Source organism: Salmo trutta, chromosome 2, assembly GCF_901001165.1.
Source record: "Salmo trutta chromosome 2, fSalTru1.1, whole genome shotgun sequence".
NCBI lineage: Eukaryota > Metazoa > Chordata > Actinopteri > Salmoniformes > Salmonidae > Salmo > Salmo trutta.
The window spans coordinates 6,017,291-6,039,688 of NC_042958.1; the positions used below are offsets into that span (position 1 = coordinate 6,017,291).

Below are 22,398 nucleotides of genomic sequence, written 5' to 3' on the forward strand. Positions count from 1 at the left end.
GCACTGCTTGTCGCACTGATGTCTGGTGAGGACCTGTCTTACAACAGGCCTACAAGCCATCAGTCCAGCCTCTCTCAGCGTATTGCGGACAGTCTGAGCACTGATGGAGGGATTGTGCATTCCTGGTGTAACTCGGGCAGTTGTTGTTGCCATCCTGTACCTGTCCCGCAGGTGTGATGTTCGGATGTACCAATCCTGTGCAGGTGTTGTTACACGTGGTCTGCCACTGCGAGGACGATCAGCTGTCCGTCCTGTCTCTCTGTAGCGCTGTCATAGGCGTCTCACAGTACGGACATCGCAATTTATTTATTGCCCTGGCCACATCTGTAGTCCTTTGTGCCTCCTTGCAGCATGCCTAAGTCAAGTTCACGCAGATGAGCTGGGACCCTGGTCATCTTTCTTTTGGTGTTTTTCCAGAGTCAGTAGAAAGCCCTCTTTAGTGGCCTAAGTTTTCATAACTGTGACCTTAATTGCCAACCGTCTGTAAGCTGTTAGTGTCTTAACGACCGTTCCACAGGTGCATGTTCATGAATTGTTTATGGTTTATTGAACAAGCATGGGAAACAGTGTTTAATAAACCCTTTACAATGAAGATCTGTGAAGTTATTTGGATTTTTACGAATTATCTTTGAAAGACAGGATCCTGAAAAAGGGACATTTCTTTTTTTGCTGAGTTTAGAAAAGGCTACTGCACCTAGATGAAATGTCAGAAAATCTCATCGCATATAAGATTATGTGGTGATTATACACATTCGAGTTATCATATTTCACATTTTCAGAACCAAGAATTCCTCAACTGCATTATGGGGAGGGACAGGAGTTGACAACCTTTTGATTCACCTTATTTGATTGACCTAAACAGGAGTGTCTTCCGGGCTGTTTGTCAGCGAAAGGAGGCGTGGATTACCGTAAATCCTAATGTAATGCAGCTGTTAGGATAGCCTGCATAATGCCATTGACCACCTTATTTTTTATCTTTCCTTTGAGCAGTTTTGCTTCAAAATGATATGATCTAATCGCGGAAACAATGCCAGTAGACCAACAGGAACTCGAGCTAACATTGGCGCTGTCACTGCTCCTATCCTGCATTGACAGCTGGGCTACGGGAAGGCTCGTCGGTGGTATGTGATGCGGGAAGATGCTCAACGTTTTGTAGTGGAATGAAATCGACATTGTGATAAGGACTTTGTTCGTCTTTTCATTCGAAACGGAGTTTGAAATTCGGCAAGGAGAGATGAAGAATCTACTCCCTGGGATAGTCCTGACGTTTTTGATATTTTTAGAGGTGAGCAGCCCTTAGACAACATCGGCTATTGCCAACTATATAACGGGCGTTTTATGGGATTACGATGTACCTTTTTGATAAAATTAGAATTTTAATTATGGTGGTAAAGAGAACATTATGACGTGAATGATGCTTTACTGTTAATTTGTCATGGTGGATATATTTAACAATATTTTCAAAGAACGAAGCATCTGCCCCCATCAGATGATATACAGTGTAGGCTACAGTATGATGCAATTTGTCTAACCTTTTGTCTTTCTGTCCATTCCTCCGTAACAAAACGGAACTCTTCATCTTCTTAATACTGACCTGATCGAGTGCGAAAATGGTTACAAGGAAATGATTTTATTTCTGTACAACCGTAAGTGATACTGTCTGAGTTCCTAACTTTATCATGACCCTTTCAATGTCTCTCTTCTTTAACATTTGGAGACGGTATAGGATTACAAACTCATTCATGAGCCACACATTTGTATGAGAAACATACATGTGGAATTGCCCTCTTGGACCACTGAAAATCATAATGTAAGATTGTTGGAAGACTTTTTTTGACAATTTCACCATTTTTTTTTTCTTTATTTTTCAGAAATTAACAATTTTGAATGGTTTTGTAATCTGCCATGGCCTAGTAAAACATATTGTGTGCTATATCCATAACACTGCAACAAGCCTGTTTTGGTTTCTGTTGAGTCCATTTTCATTACACTAGATCTTTTATCTTTTCAATTATGCCAAGTTAGTTTAACCTTACTCTGTGCAGGATATCATGCTGTCTAATGTACTTGGCTCATATTTTTTATTTATTTAACTAGGCAAGTCGGTTAAGAATAAATTCTTATTTACAATGACGGCCTTCCTCGGCCAAAGCCTCCCCTAACCCGGACGATGCTGGACCAATTGTGCGCCGATCACGACTGGTTGTGATACAGCCCGGGATTGAACCAGGGTCTGTAGTGACGCCTCTAGCACTGAGGTGCAGTGCCTTAGACCGCTGCGCCACTCGGGAGCAGCACCCTATGGATGCTCATGCCCTATAATATTTAATTTCAGTTATGTTATTAAAGTAACTAATGTACAAGGTTTTGTGCTGGTTTAGTCCATGCTTAGTCAAAAACAGACCGTTTAACACGCATGCAAACTGACACTAACGTTCACTCTGTAAACACATGCTGAAGTTCAAGCAATATCCAAATTCTACCATGTCTGCCAACCTACTTTCACCAACCTACTTCACAAGAAGTGTAAAATCGCAGCATAAGTAAATGTATGATTACCACTGAAATTGAAATGCTGCCTTTATTTAATCAAGTAAATAAGTCAAGTAGGGAAAAAGTCTAGGTGCAGGCTGCAATAACTAAGCTTTGCTTGGTCATGAATCCAGAATTGGTTTGCTCAACTCAATTGTCAAATGTCTTTGGGTGCTTAGTTGGAAAGGCATATCAGATGATGTGCTTGGTCATGGACACATTTTCGAGAGGGGGGGGGAGAGAGAGAGACTGGCTATACATTTTTAAAGTGGCAGGTTAGTTTTGAGATGAACCTCGCCTGGCCGGCTCACTATGACAGTATAACATGGCAGTGGAAAGCTCCACGGCAGGAATGTGACCAGAAGCTTCTGGGGTGCTGGAGGTGTCAGGTTCTGCGGTGCTGGAGGTGTCAGGTTCTGCGGTGCTGGAGGTGTCAGGTTCTGCGGTGCTGGAGGTGTCAGGTTCTGCGGTGTTGGAGGGTTTGCGGTTCAGCGACTCTGAGACGAGTCAGCCTCTCCATGCTGGAAGGTCACTGTCCCCCCCCAGGGTGTGGCTGCATTAACTTCCCTTACACTCTCTGGCACTAAGATAGCAGCTCTGTGACTGGGAGAGAGCTGGATAAGAGCTTAAGCATGGACTGCCTTCCTCACGGGCTCATCTTTGTAGAAGGCGCTATTATGGTTTTGTAAGCTTTTGACTCAGCAGAAATCGAGTGTACATGTTTTGATGTTTCCAGTATGACGTTTGTATCTTATAGCCAAAAAAGCATACCCTACAGTATTGGGCTCTTTGTTACTTTGGATTCCAATAGATAGGGGCTACTGTATATCTTCACAATTCGACTACCAGAATAGCATTAGAGGGAGGAGACCCCACTGGATCTTATTCAACAATGGGTGTTCCTTGAGGGGATTGTACCTCATCTTGTATTATAGTTCTATACTGATCAGAGGTATTAGGATAAATTCTGGGTTATCACCACCGCTTCAGCTAGCTTCCACTGTCACATTGGGGCGGTAGGGTAGCCTCGTGGTTAGAGTGTAGAGGTGGCAGGGTAGCCAAGTGGGGTAGCCTAGTGGATTCCCTGTGGCTAAGTTGGTAGAGCATGGTGTTTGCAACGCCAGGGTTGTGGGTTCGATTCCCACTGGGGGCCAGTAGGAAAAAAAGAAGAAAAAAATGTCTTGGCTTGGTCAATGTCTTGAAACGTGGAGGGCCAGTTTTGTTATATATTTGGTTGCGGAATTGTATTGTTGGCAGTATGACAACAAAGAGGGGTTCGGTCTGGGCTTGGTTGGTATACCGAGGTATTTTGGAATACTGTTGGGTATGACTTTCAGTATGGGGGGAGTAGGAGTAGGGACATGCAAGGTCATGGCTACATTTTAAAAATGTATATGATCACAACTGAGGTTGGTTGTCGTGAGTCAAACAGTATCTCATTGACTTGACAATTTTATAATCTAGTAAATGTAATAGTAGTGTTACCATTATGACTCTACCTCCATTGTCTATGATTTATGACCCAGCTACAGTACAGTGACATGATATGACTAATGAATGACTGGTTGGATTAATGCAGTAGTTTTAAAATAATTTAGTAATCCTTTTGGATGGCAAATTAGCTTTGTGATCCTCTTTTGATGGATTTCCCCACTTTACTTTACATAAAACCAGCCATAAAACTGTCCGATCGCGTCAACTGTGAGTGAATCAAATCTCTGGAGTATTTTTATCACTTTAAAAGGCTTCAAATGGCTGAGGCTGAATATAAAGAGGCAGTTATACTCCTAAACAAATAACACTTGTCCTCCCAAAATCCAGGCCCATCTGGGACAAAACCAAGCAGGATGCCGCAGTTTTGCTGTTGTATAACGGTCACTCACTCGGTTGTGCCTTCGGCTACAGAGAAAACAGCCGACCAAGCAACTGACGCTCTGCAGGTCTTCAGATACTACATTAGAGGGACAATTTAACATATTTGCAAACTCCCCTGCTTTAACTAAGCGTGTGCAGTGGGAGTGTTGTGGTCTTTGTGGTTGCCTGGGTATCTGGAGGGGTCTCAGCTCCACAGCTACTACATAGCTGTGGACCCTGCTGTTTGGCAGTGCCACAGTGGGGAGTTTGGTCCCACAAACGGGCAGTTTGTTCCAACCATGGCGGCCCTCTCCCTGCCTGGCTTCCCTGCCAGGGTGTCCCCGTATTGTCCATTCTTCCCAACAGCCAACCCCCTGCCAAATGCTCAATTGTATGGCCCTAGTCCCAACCTTCAATGACTGTCCCCGTTCTCTGGTGGTGAGAGCTAGGAAACATCCTAGGGTCGTTAAGCGGTAGAACCAGTGATCTACTCTGAACGCAACACGTAAAGTGTTTGTCCCATGTTTTATGAGCTGAAATAAAAGATCCCCATAATGTTCCTTACACACAAAAGGCAGGATTGATTCTACATTTGCATTTTAGGTATCAATATGACATGTGGCGGCGCCTAATCAGTCAGTTCTGTACTCGCCTGGCTAGGGCTGGGCGATATGGCCCAAATATTATATCACAGTATTTAAAATAATAATAATAATTGGACGGTATGACGGTATTTTTGAATAGTTAAAGTTGTACATTTGCTTTATGAGTTGTGAGTGATCCTAGGGTGGAAACATATACATTCTTTCTCCATTCTGATTGGTTAATACTGTTCAATTCAACCAAAACAAATTTCAGCACTTTTATCATTTCTGCATTTCCTGCACTCAATTGCAGTGGTGGATAAAATACCCAGTTGTCATACTTGAATAAAAGTAAAGATGCGTTAAGTGAGTCACCCAGTAAAATACTACTTGAGCAAAAGTCTAAAAGTATTTGGTTTTTAAATATACTTAAGTATCAAAAGTAAATGTAATTGTTAAAATGTACTTAAGTATCAAAAGTAAAAGTATAAATCATTTCAAATTCCTCATTAATCAAATCAGATGGCACCATTTTCTTGTTTATTTTTATTTACGGATAGCCAGGGGCACACTCCAACACTCAGACAATTTACAAACAAAGCATTTGTGTTTAGTGAGTATTCCAGATCAGAGGTAGTAGATGACCAGGGATGTTTTCTTGACAAGTGTGTGAATTGGAACATTTTCCTGTCCTGCTAAGCATTCAAAATGTAACGAGTACTTTTAGGTGTCAGGGAAAATGTATGGAGTAAAAAGTACTGTATTTTATTCAGGAATGTAGTGAAGTAAATGTTGTCAAAAATAAAAATAGTAAAGTACAGATACCAAAAGAATATGACTTAAGTAGTACTTGAAATGATTTTTACTTAAGTACTTTTCACCACTACTCAATTGAGGTAATTTCCACACTGCCACGTAGGGCTGCACGATATGGGCAAATAATATAGGACTTATTTTTAACCAAATGTTGCAATTGTGATTTGACTTGCGAATTAGAGCAAAACTGTTGGAATCATGGAAATATTATGACTATTCTATAGTTAGAATATAATAGTGGGCACTTTGAATACAGTGTTGTTTGAGATGACAATGAATTAAAATGCCAGGGGAGGAGTTATTGTGACAGGGTAGGAACTAAAGTGTTGATAAGTGTTTCCTAGGGGACCCTATAAGCTTTGGCTACATTGCATGTTTTCTCTTATCTACTTCATGTAGCTAACATATTCTTGCTTTGCATAGTCCTCTTTGATTTAGAAGATACTGTTGTACAAACAACATGCTGATTTTAGGTCTAAACCATCACTGGTATTATCAGGCTGTATTAGCTAGCTACGTTTGCTCTTACTCAGTGCATTTATTAGCTAGCTAGCTATTAGCATTAGCGGCTAACAATTAGCATCTCACAAGATTTAGGGCAACATGCTAAGAAAAGACAAACTAGCTGTTTGCTGATATAAGAAACAGAAACTAATAGTGTCATTATGGAACGCTAGTGGATTTATATTAGGATCAAAGTGAAAACAGTGTTGTTGTCATCAACATTGTTGCATGTGCTGCTTTGACCATGCAGACTGAAGGCAAGTGTCTCGTGGTTGAGGAGCATCAAATGCGCTCCTTGAGTGACAGGGGGCGTGGCTAGGTCTGTGTGGAAAGTGCCACGGAGAGAAAGAGCGGAGAGAGATGACTCAAGTAGTGAAGTAAACTATAAAAATTGACATTACACATGGTGTATCACATTTAACAAACCAAACATTCAAATACAGGTATAAAAGGTAAAGTAAAACCCAAACCGGTCTCTGCATCATAAACTACGGTATACCGCCCAGCCCTACGCCTGGCTGAGTGGGAGTGTGGGTGGAATGAGCGAGCTCGCCTGGCAAGCAGAGCGCGAAACCCGTGGGAAAATGAAACTTGGTAGTCTGCCTGGAAATTAATTTTCTAATATTTTTCATAAACATATTTGAGAGTGCCAACTTCAAGTACTTTAAGCACCTTAAGCTTGGGATGTGTTGTGTGGGGTAGTGTAGTATTCGCTCAAGTTTTGAGCACAAATTTGTTTATATCCCTGTTAGTGAGCATTTTTCCTTTGCCAAGATAATCCACCCACCTGACAGGTGTGGCAGATCAAGAAGATGATTAAACAGCACGATCATTACACAGTGGCACCTTGTGCTGGGGAAAATAAAAGGCCACTAAAATGCCTAGTTCTGTCACTCAACACAATGCTATAGATGTTTTGAGGGAGCGTGCAATTGGCATGCTGACTGCAGGAATGTCCACTGGAGCTGTTTCCAGATAATTGAATGTTGATTTCTCTACCATAAGCCGTCGTTTTAGAGAATTTGGCAGTATGTCCAACCGGCCTCGCAACCGAAGACCACGTATAACCATGCCAGCCCAGGACCTCCGCGTCAACCACCTTCACCTGCGGGATCATCTGATGAGACCAGCTGCCCATACAACTGATGAAACTGTGGGATTGCACAACCAAATAATTTCTGAACAAATTGTCAAACTGTCTTAAGGAAGCTCATGGGCGTGTTCATCGTCATCACCAGGGTCTTGACCTAACTGCAATTCAGTGGGCAAATGCTCACCATCGATGGCCACTGGCACGCTGGAGAAGTGTGCTCTTCACAGATAAATCCTGATTTCAACTGTACCGGGCAGTTGGCAGACAGTGTGTATGGTGTAGTGTGGGCAAGCGGTTTGCTGATGGCAACGTTTTGAACAGAGTGACCCGTGGTGGGGTGATGGTATGGGCATTCATAAGCTATGGACAACGAACACAATTGCATTTTATTGACGGCAATTTCAATGCACAGAGATACCGTGACGAGATCCTGAGGCCCATTGTCATGCCATTCATCCGCCGCCATCACCTCATGTTTCAGCATGATAATGCACGGCCGCATGTCGCAAGGATCTGTACACAATTCCTGGAAGCTGAAAATGTCCCAGTTCTTCTATGGCCTGCATACTCACCAGACATGTCACCCATTGAGCATGTTTAGGATGCTCTGGATCGACGTGTTCCAATTCCCGCCAATATCCGGGAGCTTCGCACAGCCATTGAAGAGGAGTGGGACAACATTCCACATGTCACAATCAACAGCCTGAACAACTCTATGTGAAGGAGATGCTGCATGAGGCAAATGGGGGTCACACCAGATCCTGACTGGTTTTCTGATCCACATCCCTACCTTTTTTAAGGTATCTGTGACCAACAGATGCATATCTGTATTCCCAGTCATGTGAAATCCATAGTTTAGGGCCTATTTCAATTGACTGATTTTCTTAGGAGCTGTAACTCAGTAAAATTGTTGAAATTGCGTTTGTATTTTCTTTTGTGTGTGTGTGTGTGTGTGTGTGTGTGTGTGTGTGTGTGTAAACCCTGTATTGCTGACACTATGTATTGGCCAATGAGAGGCTTTGAAGCCACCAGTTGTCTCTATTGGCATTCCTCTGAAGAAGCAGTCGTCCATAGGAATGAATGGAGTCCAACACTATTTAAATTAAATGTTTCAAGGACAAAATTGGCTCATAATAAAAAATATATGCATTAAGGTGTCTAATAGAATAAACATGGCAAAAACAAATGTTTGGTGGGGTGTACCAAAAGGGAGGCACGGTGGCTTCAAAACAGCGCCCCTTGTCACTCACCGTGTGTGTGGGTAGGACCCACATCCGTTGTGGCCGCACATTGTGGGGGAAAACACATGACACAAACCACGAAGGGGATTCCTGGATGCTCCTGGGATAAAATGTCACCTCAGCCTGCCATCCATCCGTCCGTGATTTTGCTCCAGCCAGTCCGTTGGCGGCCATTTTCACTTCTCTATAAAAGCCTCTCCACCCACACCTCCAAAGACGAGCCAGGCTTCATTGTCTTCTATAGTTAATCTCTCACCTCGTTGAGAGATGTATTTGGGTGCACCTCAATAGTCTGACTTTTTTCCACAACTGGGCAGGTGAGCGCAGTAGGGCATGGTCACCTATTCTGAGCCAGCCACAGACTATTGAGATGCAGCCCATGTCTGACTTTATAGCCTTTATGTTGGAGGCCAGTGGATTTCAGTTACATTGAAGAGCAAAGGGGCATTTTTTTTGTTTTTAGTTAGACAACACCGTATGATCCACTATGCTGTTTACACTCTACATCTGTCTTATCACTGAGTCGACAGTGACACTTTGGCGGAGGACTGTATTGTGTGTTGCATAAAGCCAGGGCTGCCAGAGAGAAGCTGTATGTATGATTCAAAACAGCAAGAATATTTGCATGGGTTAACAGACCCATAAAGGTTGTTCATTTGCTCATAGACAAACAGATCATCTAGACACTGCAAACCATACCAGTTTCAATACTGTATTATAACCAACATGTTTTTCATATGTGAACAGAGCGGTTTCATTTATCTTTCAAAGCTTCAATGTGGTGCCTCATTTTTAATGAAAAGCATTACTTGCGCATAAAGCCCTGGAGGTTATGCCTGGCCTTGTGGCATTGCACTCCTAGGACAGATCCTCCTTTTCCTCATCTTGCCTCTCTCGCTCCTTGCTTTGTGTAGAACGGATGGAAAGCACTCTACTAAGCTACAAAGCACATCTTATGAGGGCCATAAAACTGAAATATGCCTTACGCTTTACAGAGACTGCCTCAGTCAGCATTTTGATAGAGGGCGGTTGGAGGCAGCTGCGTAGTGTTGCCGCGAGGCGTATTGATTAAGAAACAACTGCTGCCCGGGATGAACGAAGCCTGGCGTAATGGGATGCAGGCAGATGGCACGCCGCTCTGAAATGGTTTGTTGGTACGCTCTTTATCGCAAGACGGTATCAAATTCTTATCCAATTCTCTGTAGGCGGAGAAAATCATCTCTTCAACAGTGAAGCCCAGAGCATATGCCGATTCGTCTAGCACTAGATTGACAGAGAATGGAGGTTATTAAACAACCTGGTTGAAGCCTGAAATAACGAGACTTAGTAAATGTGGGCCTGAAGCCGATGTCAGGTCATACAGTCTGCACTGTGGGAGAGATGGTCTGTCCAATGGCAGGTCATAGTCTGCACTGTGGGTGAGATGGTCTGTCCAATGGCAGGTCATAGTCTGCACTGTGGGAGAGATGGTCTGTCCAATGGCAGGTCATAGTCTGCACTGTGGGTGAGATGGTCTGTCCAATGGCAGGTCATAGTCTGCACTGTGGGTGAGATGGTCTGTCCAATGGCAGGTCATAGTCTGCACTGTGGGTGAGATGGTCTGTCCAATGGCAGGTCATATTCTGCACTGTGGGTGGGACAAGAGGGAGTATATATATATATTTTTTTATTGTGTAAAGAGCATGGACTTACTTTCTTTCTCTCCCTCTTGCAGTGCATAGGGGCCAAAAAGTACTGCTGGTATTTTGAAGGCGGATACCCCATCTACTTTATGTAAGTACCATCTGCCACAGTATGCATTGTACATACATAGCCAATTTTTTGATATTGTGATAGGTAACAAGCCACATACCGCCAAATGGTGGCATCTTATGAATAACCATCATTTTGTTTGATTTAACATTTCTATTCAGAGGAACCATAGTGTCTGAGGCAGTCATCTCATCTGAGTCAACACAAATGTCTTTTGTCAAGGCTTACCATACATATGTGTGAGAATGTGGCCATTTCACCTGTTAATGTCACAGTCCAGCAGGCTAAGCAATCTTGCATTTCCCTTCCCTCTGACCGGGGCCTTTAATTCAGACCCCATCTCCTCTGGTTAAAGCTGTACTATGCAGAAATCGCTCTGCCATTTCCTGGTTGCTAAAACTCTTGATAATTCGCCTAGTTTCAGTTTGTGACAAAACAAGCACAAGTGTTGATTTTGATTTATTAGGATCCCTATTAGCCGACGGCAATGGAGACAGCTAGTCTTACTGGGGTCTGACACACATACTGTAACGACAAAGATGTTACAGACAAAACACTTTACAATTTTGTGTGTGTGTGTGTGTGTGTGTGTGTGTGTGTGTGTGTGTGTGAGAGTCATTGTACCATCTAAACCTCTGAAATATATATTCCATAAACAAAAATATTGTATTTTCAGCTCTTAGAAGCTGGTGTACAAAATGAAATAAAAGACCCAAAAACTAAACTTGAAAATGGGAAATATAGAAATACTGCACATAGAACAGATCTAATGTTCTTAGACTTGCTTTCAATTAGAATGACAGATCAAAATGTAATTATGTATCTTTCGTCTCTGTTTCATAATTTTCCTTTATGTCGCAAGAGGCTGAATGTAGCTCACAGGAGAAAGCATCCGAGCGAGCGGAATAGCGCCCCTCTTTCTACATGTAGCCCAAAGGTCTGGTTTGAACGAGTGACATTTTCCTGCCTGTAGCATTGAAGGCAAGTGTAGCCAGCGAGCATCTGGACTCCCTTGATTTAATTGTTTTTATTTTTTATAAATGTGCCAATCAGCGTTGAGCTAAACTGAGTGAGCTCAACTCTGAATGGTCCTGGAGCACCAAAAAAAAAAAAAAGTGTCAAGGGAAGCCAGCTTGGATTTGGTGTCACTTGAATTGTTCCATCTCGTTGTGTTGTCCTCTGGTGGGTAGCTAAAATTGGCCTTTTTCTTAAATTAGCCATGATAGGGATTTGGACTTGTGGTTTTACTTAATTCTCCGTACTGGCTAATGATTATAACGGAGATTCTGATCCAACCATTAATTCTTACATTGTTGTGCCTCTGGCCTGAGAGGATGGAAGTTCAATATGTAGCTAGATGTAGAAGGCTAATGTTAACTAGCTAACGTTGCCTATGAATACGCACGCACACAGAAATCAGAACCATGGACAGACACATATTTAGCTTATGTTGATTTGGACTACATTTGTTTTCGCTATCTTTTATTTGTCACTGTATTAGACTAAGCAGAGGTGATTTGATGTTGAAATGATTCTGGAATAGTGGAAACAGCTCTTGTTTTCTTTACGACTTGCTGTAACTCTCAGTGGTTCTAAGTCAATAGCGGTTTAGTTGTCCGAAAATGTCGGAAACATTAACTTGCTTGACCAAGCTATAGGTCATGTAACTGTCTGTTAATGTACATGCTATATGCTTTATGGACTTGACTGGACAGAGGTTGCTATCCGGTTTTGTGATAAACAGGTGTGGTTAAATTTATTCTGCCACAGTCGTTTTGTCACGGTCGCAAGGCATATGAATTAACAACGCAGGGGGCTTGGCTTCCCCAATGATTTTACCCACACACCTCTACTGCTATAACTATATATATATTTTCTATGTGAATTTGATCGCCCAAAAAGTTACATGTTGCAGCTTTAAGCTTCCCATCCATTCTCCCTCGCTGGTAACTACTGGTGTCGGCCATTGTTCAATAAAATGAGAGTGTGTGCCTCTGAAAAGATATAACATGTAGGTAATGGAATGAGGGTGTTTGCCTCTGAAGAGATATAACATGTAGGTAATGGAATGAGGGTGTGTGCCTCTGAAGAGATATAACATGTAGGTAATGGAATGAGGGTGTGTGCCTCTGAAGAGATATAACATGTAGGTAATGGAATGAGGGTGTGTGCCTCTGAAGCGATATAACATGTAGGTAATGGAATGAGGGTGTGTGCCTCTGAAGAGATATAACATGTAGGTAATGGAATGAGGGTGTGTGCCTCTGAAGAGATATAACATGTAGGTAATGGAATGAGGGTGTGTGCCTCTGAAAAGATGTCATGTAGGTAATGGAAGAAATCAACATTTGTCCTCTTCCTCTTGCCTTTAAGCTCCTGACTGTGGACCACATATACCCCTGGTGACATGCCACCCTCTGTCTATGCCCCTACTGTCTCCCTCTCTGTATCCAGCTGTACTGTCAAAAATTATAACAATCCTTTAAAAACACAAAATGAGTATGTAGCTGCTGTGTTATCAGAGTGAAACTACACAACCCATCATACACAGACCAGAGTGAAACTACACAACCCATCATACACAGACCAGAGTAAAACTACACAACCCATCATACACAGACCATCATACACAGACCAGAGTGAAACTACACAGACCAGAGTGAAACTACACAACCCATCATATACAGACCAGAGTGAAACTACACAACCCATCATACACAGACCAGAGTGAAACTACACAACCCATCATACACAGACCAGAGTAAAACTACACAACCCATCATACACAGACCATCATACACAGACCAGAGTGAAACTACACAGACCAGAGTGAAACTACACAACCCATCATATACAGACCAGAGTGAAACTACACAACCCATCATACACAGACCAGAGTGAAACTACACAACCCATCATACACAGACCAGAGTGAAACTACACAACCCATCATACACAGACCAGAGTGAAACTACACAACCCATCATATACAGACCAGAGTGAAACTACACAACCCATCATACACAGACCAGAGTGAAACTACACAACCCATCATACACAGACCAGAGTGAAACTACACAACCCATCATATACAGACCAGAGTGAAACTACACAACCCATCATACACAGACCAGAGTGAAACTACACAGACCAGAGTAAAACTACACAACCCATCATACACAGACCATCATACACAGACCAGAGTGAAACTACACAACCCATCATACACAGACCATCATACACAGACCAGAGTGAAACTACACAGACCAGAGTGAAACTACACAGACCAGAGTACTGTGTGTACTGGCAGCACTGGTGTTCAGTCTTTACATGAGGAAACAGTGGGTGAATCAGATCATGTCTCCCAGCTGTTTACTGTCCAATGGTGTCTATGGGTAAAGGGGGAGGGGCAGTCTTAAAGTCCCAGCCCTGGTTAGAGGGCAGATCATCTGGGGCTCCTGATTAATGCACAGGTCTCTGACTGCATGCTCCGGAAGGGATTCCCCTCGCCCACAGCCAAACGCCAGAGCTTTGTGCTTGGGGCTTTAAAAGATGCAGGTTCCCCCTAAGGGGCCAGGCAAGAGTTCACTGAGCAGGAACCAATTATAGATAGCGCATTTCTGAGGCCTGGAATAAGTGTTGGATTTGCATTTGCATCCACACCGCTGTAGCGCTAATCATTCTACCCATCTGGATTTAATGTCTCCAGCCACGGCGAGTGTGACGTCCGGGGACCATATCGTGCCGTAGCCGCGGCAGCGAATGATGACGTGGCGGATGGAATGCGGCTGGGTTATGTACAGTGGTAATGCAATGAAGGGCTTTTGAGGCATTAGGAAAACGTGGCCATCAGTTGGAGAGAAGCTAAGGCAGAAGTGTTGGTTTGACACTGATCCCGTTCCCACAACTTCATATACACACACGTGCCTGGTCATTGCTCAGCCCCACTGCAGCCTAAACTTTGTTGTGAACGTTCAGAGGATGACGTGGCGATGGCGGCTCCCTGTTGCTCCCTGATATCAACCTTAATGTCCCTATCACTGTCATTTCTCTCCCACTGTCAGGGAAATTGCTCGTTGCCAATTGAGTGTGTGTGTGTGACTTTTGCAGATACCCAAATCACTGCTTCTTCTCTCAAGCCATCAGTGTTTTTATAGTAGGTGAGTTGCCATGTCTCTCACATGTTTACTGTAGACATTATTAAAACATACAGTCCCCGCCGGTGGCCACCGTCCACTGATGGCACACACTTGAGTTAACTGTCACATCAGTGTGATTCTGTTCTCTGATTTCAGCATTAGTTCTGCTTTCCCTCTCTCTCCCTTCCTCTTGCTCTTCTGTGTCCTTTTCTCCCCCTCTGTCGCTCTCTCTCTCTTTCTTCGTCCTTCCCTCCTTCTCTCCTGTCTCCTTCCTGCCTTCCCTCATTCAGATTAAACATTTGTGTTAGGGTAAAATCCAGGGTTTCATGATTTAGAGGACCTTGGCTCGGCCGCACCAGTTCGTAAATCACTTCATCTCCTTCTCTCGTTTCTCTTATCAATGTACTGAAGAGTGGGCCTCTTCTGAATAATATCTGTCCAAAGGCAGCAGCGGGAGGCAACAAAGTGAACCTAGTTTTTGTTTACACAGCAGGTGTGCCTCCATAGGGGCATGAAGAATACAGGTGAGGCCGAGTTTTTTTTTTAACAGAATGGGAGTCTGCTGGAGCGTCTATATGGGTCCAGAATGGGAGTCTGCTGGAGCGTCTATATGGGTCCAGAATGGGAGTCTGCTGGAGCGGCTATATGGGTCCAGAATGGGAGTCTGCTGGAGCGACTATATGGGTCCAGAATGGGAGTCTGCTGGAGCGGCTATATGGGTCCAGAATGGGAGTCTGCTGGAGCGGCTATATGGGTCCAGAATGGAAGTCTGCTGGAGCGGCTATATGGGTCCAGAATGGGAGTCTGCTGGAGCGGCTATATGGGTCCAGAATGGGAGTCTGCTGGAGCGGCTATATGGGTCCAGAATGGGAGTCTGCTGGAGCGGCAATATGGGTCCAGAATGGGAGTCTGCTGGAGCGACTATATGGGTCCAAAATGGGAGTCTGCTGGAGCGGCTATATGGGTCCAGAATGGGAGTCTGCTGGAGCGGCTATATGGGTCCAGAATGGGAGTCTGCTGGAGCGACTATATGGGTCCAGAATGGGAGTCTGCTGGAGCGGCTATATGGGTCCAGAATGGGAGTCTGCTGGAGCGGCTATATGGGTCCAGAATGGGAGTCTGCTGGAGCGGCTATATGGGTCCAGAATGGGAGTCTGCTGGAGCGGCTATATGGGTCCAGAATGGGAGTCTGCTGGAGCGGCTATATGGGTCCAGAATGGGAGTCTGCTGGAGCGGCTATATGGGTCCAGAATGGGAGTCTGCTGGAGCGACTATATGGGTCCAGAATGGGAGTCTGCTGGAGCGGCTATATGGGTCCAGAATGGGAGTCATAACCCACATAGAGCTGGTTGGGGTATTCATTATTTTCCTTTATACAACTATACTTAGGTATTCACATCCACTCCATGTGCATCTATGTATCTTCAACAGTTCTATCCTCCCAGAGACAGTAGTCCCAGACCACAGAGACAATTCAGAAATGCCTATAGACTGCTACTTCCTATACATATCAAACACCCCGTGTTCAATAACACTCATATTATTAGTAGTACTCCCAGACTAAGATGGGTGGTAGTGGTGGACGGAACCCCTGGATAACATTATAGATGGGTGGTGGTGGTGGACGGAACCCCTGGATAACGTTATAGATGGGTGGTGGAAGTGGACGGAACCCCTGGATAACGTTATAGATGGGTGGTGGTGGACGGAACCCCTGGATAACGTTATAGATGGGTGGTGGTGGTGGACGGAACCCCTGGATAACGTTATAGATGGGTGGTGGTGGTGGACGGAACCCCTGGATAACGTTATAGATGGGTGGTGGTGGTGGCGGACGGAACCCCTGGATAACGTTATAGATGGGTGGTGGACGGAACCCATGGATAACGTTATAGATGGGTGGTGGTGGACGGAACCCCTGGATAACGTTATAGATGGGTGGTGGTGGTGGACGGAACCCCTGGATAACGTTATAGATGGGTGGTGGTGGTGGTGGACGGAACGCCTGGATAACGTTATAGATGGTTGGTGGTGGTGGACGGAGCCCCTGGATAACGTTATAGATGGGTGGTGGTGGTGGACGGAACCCCTGGATAACGTTATAGATGGGTGGTGGTGGTGGACGGAACCCCTGGATAACGTTATAGATGGGTGGTGGTGGTGGACGGAACCCCTGGATAACGTTATAGATGGGTGGTGGTGGTGGACGGAACCCCTGGATAACGTTATAGATGGGTGGTGGTGGTGGACGGAACCCCTGATAACGTTATAGATGGGTGGTGGTGGTGGACGGAACCCCTGGATAACGTTATAGATGGGTGGTGGTGGTGGACGGAACCCCTGGATAACGTTATAGATGGGGGGGGGGACTCTGCTTACACAGAACTGGACAACTCAACTCACATTCACTCCACATTCACACTAGAGCTAGTCCCCTGATGACTGTAGTATGCTGAACTCTCAACAAACCATTTCTGTATGGACCTCGCTTTGTGCGCAGGGGCATTGTCATGCTGAAACAGGAAAGGGCTGTCCCCAAACTGTTGCCACAAAGTTGAAAGCACAGAATCATCTAGAATATCATTGTATGCTGTAGGGTTAAGATTTACCTTCACTGGAACTAAGGGTACTAGTCCAAACCATGGAAAACAGCCCCAGATCATTCTTCCTCCTCCACCAAACTTTACAGTTGGCACTATGCAGGTAGCGTTCTCCTGGCATCCACCAAAACCAGATTAATCCGTCGGAGTGCCAGATGTTGAAGTGTGATTCATCACTCGAGAGCGCTTTTCCACTGCTCCAAAGTCCAATGGTGGTGAGCTTTTAACCACTCCAACCAATGCTTGGCATTGCACATGGTGATCTTAGGCTTGTGTGCGGCTGCTCGGCCATGGAAACCCATTTCATGAACCTCCCAACGAACAATTATTGTGCTGACATTGCTTCCAGAGGCAGTTTGGAACCCGGTAGTGAGTGTTGCAACCGAGGACCAATTTAAAATGTTTTTTGTTTTTTATATATACTCACGTTGGCAGTCCTGTTCTGTGATCTTGTGTGGCCTACCACTTCGCGGCTGAGCCGTTGTTGCTCCTAGACGTTTCAACTTCACAATAACAGCACTTACAGTTAACAGGGCTCTAGCAGGGAAAAAATTTGATGAACTCCCTCGTTGGAAAGGTGGTGTCCTATGACTCTGCCACATTGAAAGTCACTGAGCTCTTCAGTAAGGCCATTTTACTGCCAATGTTTGTCTATGGAGATTGCATGGATGTGTGGATGCATGGATGTCGATTTTTATACACCTGTCAACAATGGGTGTGGCTGAAATGGCCGAATCCACTAATTTGAAGGGGGTGTCCATTTTTCATGACTTGAAATCAAAGATCCCAGAGATTTGTTCTAAAAGCTTATTTATACTTTTTTTTAAATCAAATTTCTTCATCCCTGTTAGTGAGCATTTCTCCTTTGCCAAGATGATCCATCCACCTGACATGTGGCATATCAAGAAGCTGATTTAAACCGCATGATCATTACACAGGTGTGTCTTGTGCTGGGAACAATAAAAGGCCACTTTTCAAGTGTGCAGTTTTGTCACAACACAATGACACAGATGTCTCAAGTTTTGCAATTGGCATGCTGACTGCAGGAAAGTCCAACAGAGCTGTTGCCATATAATTGAATGTTCATTTCTCTACCATAAGCCACCTCCAATGTTGTTTTTGAGAATTTGGCAGTACATCCAACCGGCCTCACAACCGCACACCATGTGTAACCATGCCAGCCCCGGACCTCCACATCCGGCTTCACCTGTGGGATTGTCTGAGACCAGCCACCCAGACAGCCGATGAAACTGTGGGTTTGCACATCTGAAGAATTTCTGCACAAACTGTCTCAGGGAAACTCATCTGCCTGCACTTCGATCTCACCAGGGTTTTGACCTGACTGCAGTTCAGCGTCGTAACAGACTTCAGTGGTCAAATGTTTACCTTCAATGGCCACTGGCACGCTGGAGAAGTGTGCTCTTCACGGATTATCCCGGTTTCAACAGTACCGGACAGATGGCAGGCAGCGTGTATGGCGTTGTGTGGGCGAGCGGTTTGCTGACGTCAACGTTGTGAACAGCGTGCCCCATGGTGGCGGTGGGTTTATAGTATAGGCCCCATGGTGGTGGTGGGTTTATAGTATAGGCAGGCATACGCTACGGACAACGAACACAATTGCATTTTATCTATGGTAATTTGAATATACAGAGATACCGTGACAAGATCCTGAGGCCCATTGTCATGCCATTCATCCGCCGACATCACCTTATGTTTCAGCATGATAATGCATGGCCCCATGTCTCAAGGATCTGTACACAATTCCTGGAAGATGAACATTTCCCAGTTCTTCCATGTCCTGCATACTCACCACACATGTCACACATTGAGCATTTTTGGGATGCTCTGAATCTACGTGTACGACAGCGTAAGTGCGTCTGCTAAATGACAAATTTAAACAAAAGTAAAATAATGTATATAAGCGATGTGCAATTTTGAGATAATGGTGCAGAGTTAAAGTCCATGGATGAGAGGACCAGGTGGACGGTTGGTGAAAGCCACAGCACAGGGAAAGAAACTGTTCAGGTGGTGGGAGGTTTTGGTCACGCTTGACCTGAATAGTTTGCGAGAGGAGAATCTTTGGAAGAGGACGTGGAAGGGGTCTACGACTATCTTTCCAGCACGCTTCCTTGCCCTGGAGTCGTGCAGGACCCTCTTAGCAGCCCGGACAATCCGTTGCAGTGATGGAGGTGGTGAGGATGGACTCTGATGGTTGTTTTAGAACTTAATCCGTACACACAGCATTCAAAAGGAGGACTGAGGACAAAAACACCATGCAATCGCCAAACATTGCACATACATTTCACTGAGGGAAAACATATATTTTTTTATAGTGATTGTCTGATTGGGAGCTACCATAGTCTACATCGTCTTGTTTATATTTTTACATTGGAAGTTTTATTAAATAGAGTCAGTAATACAGGAGTCAAATCGCATACATAGTCTCATCAGATCAGATGGTATCAGCAAGCCAGAGTCACCTGTGGAAAGAGCACAAGAGTAAAGATATAAGTGCAAGCAGAATAAATGTTTCATTCAACATCCGATTCCACCTAAAACAATGACATAAGCCCTGTCCCAATTCATCTCTGCTCAACTCACTTCCTCTTGCATCCTTCTTAAAACCCATTTGGAGGTCTTCGGCGAAGGGTTGTCTCCACCCAATGGGGTTTTAGGAGGCCCGATGGTCAGTCCTTGCATCTATAGCTCTGTCTATGAATTTGAGTGGTTATATTTCTCCAGCCCCGTCCCTCAGATTTTTACGAAACGGGCTAGGAGAACTCGTTTGTTTGGCGCTTTAAGAAACACATAAATGAGCATACATGTTTGTTTTAAGCATACGTGACTGTTGCGAGGGTGGTGCCATACCTTTAGATCCCAGTTGTGACATATGTCTTGACCAGCCTCTGGCTGTTCTCCAGGCAGGTGTCTTGACCAGCCTCTGGCTGTTCTCCAGGCAGATGTATTGACCACCCTCTGGTTGTTCTCCAGGCAGATGTATTGACCACCCTCTGGTTGTTCTCCAGGCAGGTGTCTTGACCACCCTCTGGCTGTTCTCTAATCAGTTGTAGCACTGGAAGGTGTCCCAGGCACTGTTTGTGACCATGTCACCTTCCTCAGAACCAGTGAAGAGCTCCAGGTTTTTACAGTTGGGTATCAGTATAATCTATAGACAGGGCAGAACAATACAGGATACATTTGTATAATCCATAGACATTGGTAAAAAGGTAAACAAAAGCATGGCACTGGAGTTTGAGGAAGGTGGAGCGACGCATACAGTGCTTTAAGAAAGTATACAGACCCCTTGACTTTTTCCACATTTTCTTACATTACAGCCTTATTCTAACATTGATTAAATTGTATTTTTTCCCCTCAATCTACACACAATACCCCCATAATAACGAAGCAAAAAGAAGTTTTTGCAAATGTATTAAAAATAAAAAACAATTTACGTAAGTATTCGGACCCTTTTACTCAGTCCTTTGACGCTACCAGCTTGGCACACCTGTACTGGGGGAGTTTCTCCCATTCTTCTCTGCAGATCTTCTCAAGCTCTGTCAGGCTGGATGGGGAGTGTTGCTGCACAGCTATTTTCAGGTCTCTCCAGAGATGTTTGATCAGGTTTAAGTCCAGGCTCTGGCTGGGCCACTCAAGGACACTAAGAGACTTGTTCCGAAGCCACTCCTGCGTTGTCTTCGAACAGGATAAGAACCCTAAGCACACAGCGAAGGTGAACCTTCGCTCCCAGCCTGAGGTCCTGAGTAGATTTTCATCAAGGATCTCTCTGTATTTTGCTCCGTGCTACACCGCCACACTGGGTAGCACAGAGCAACACTTTAAGAGCATTGAACTAATAATGGCGCTGACTAGGGAAACATTCCCGCTGTTCTAACAGATAGCTGGACAATAGACTGGCCAGGTCGCAATTGTAAATGAGAACTTGTTCTCAACTTGCCTACCTGGTTAAATAAAGGTGAAATAAAATAAAAAATAAAAAATGGACTGCACCAGATTTTCCAGTTCTTGCTGTGAGATGTTACCCCACTCTTCCACCAAGGCACCTGCAAGTTCGCAGACATTTCTGGGGGGAATGGCCCTAGGCCTCACCCTCCGATCCAACAGGTCCCAGACGTGCTCAATGGGATTGAGATCCAGGTTCTTCGCTGGCTATGGCAGAACACTGACAATCCTGTCTTGCACGAAATCACGCACAGAACGAGCAGTATGGCTGGTGCATTGTCATGCTGGAGGGTCATGTCAGGATGAGCCTGCAGGAAGGGTACCACATGAGGGAGGAGGATGTCTTCCCTGTAATGCACAGCGTTGAGATTGCCTGCAATGACAACAAGCTCAGTCCAATGATGCTGTGACAGACCGCCCAGACCATGACGGACCCTCCACCTCGCTCCCACTCCAGAGTACAGGCCTTTGTGTAACGCTCATTCCTTCAACGATAAACGTGAATCCGACCATCACCCCTGGTGAGACAAAACCGCAACTCGGCAGTGAAGAGCACTTTTTGTCAGTCCTGTCTGGTCCAGTGACGGTAGGTTTGTGCCCATTGGTGATGTTGTTGCCGGTGATGTCTGGTGAGGACCTGCCTTACAACAGGCCTACAAGCCCTCAGTCCAGCCTCTCTCAGCCTATTGCCGACAGTCTGAGCACTGATGGAGGGATTGTGCGTTCCTGGTGTAACTCGGGCAGTTGTTGCCATCCTGTACCTGTCCCGCAGGTGTGATGTTCGGATGTACCGATCCTGTGCAGGTGTTGTTACATGTGGTCTACCACTTCCGAGGACGATCAGCTGTCTGTCCTGTCTCGCTGATCTGTGAAGTTATTTGGATTTTTACGAATTATCTGTTAAAAACAGGTCCTGAAAAAGGAACTTTTTTTTTTTTTTTGCTCAGTTTCTATCTGTGAGAATATCCAAGGGGCTTTTATATAATTCTAAATGAATATTAATAATAATCGCTTTGTTTAAAAAATAACAATATTTGAAATTATTTTGTTTTCAAATAATGTAAAATGAGCCATTCTTGAACATGGGGTGAGACATTGTTACTAATTTGTAAATAAAGCCAGTTTGTTATTTATTTCTGTTTTTAGAGGGAGAGAAACCAAAAACCTACAGCCATCTCATGGGTCTCCCAGTCGAGGCCGGCACAGGTATTAAACCAGCGTCTGTAGCAACACAGACCGTTGTGCCATACAGGCGCTGTACAACGTTACTGGTTGGGAGTGGGCTACAGTACTACAGTAAGGGCAAAATAATCCTAATAAAAG

At 44.5% G+C, this 22,398-nt stretch overlaps 1 protein-coding gene across 2 annotated transcripts in view; it reads left to right on the forward strand.

Moving 5' to 3' along the window:
• The first annotated feature begins 909 nt into the window (after positions 1 to 909).
• LOC115149416 (vesicular, overexpressed in cancer, prosurvival protein 1) overlaps positions 910 to 22,398 on the forward strand; it is a 55,882-nt gene continuing 34,393 nt past the window's right edge. Inside the window, exons 1-2 of one of the 2 annotated variants that reach the window (XM_029692254.1) lie at positions 910 to 1,285; positions 10,339 to 10,397. In XM_029692254.1, coding sequence (XP_029548114.1) covers positions 1,235 to 1,285; positions 10,339 to 10,397 — 110 coding nt within the window. In that variant the 5' untranslated portion in view covers positions 910 to 1,234. Of the gene's footprint in view, positions 1,286 to 9,696; positions 9,771 to 10,338; positions 10,398 to 22,398 lie in introns of those variants that run through there. The other variant, XM_029692264.1, reaches the window with a different exon arrangement.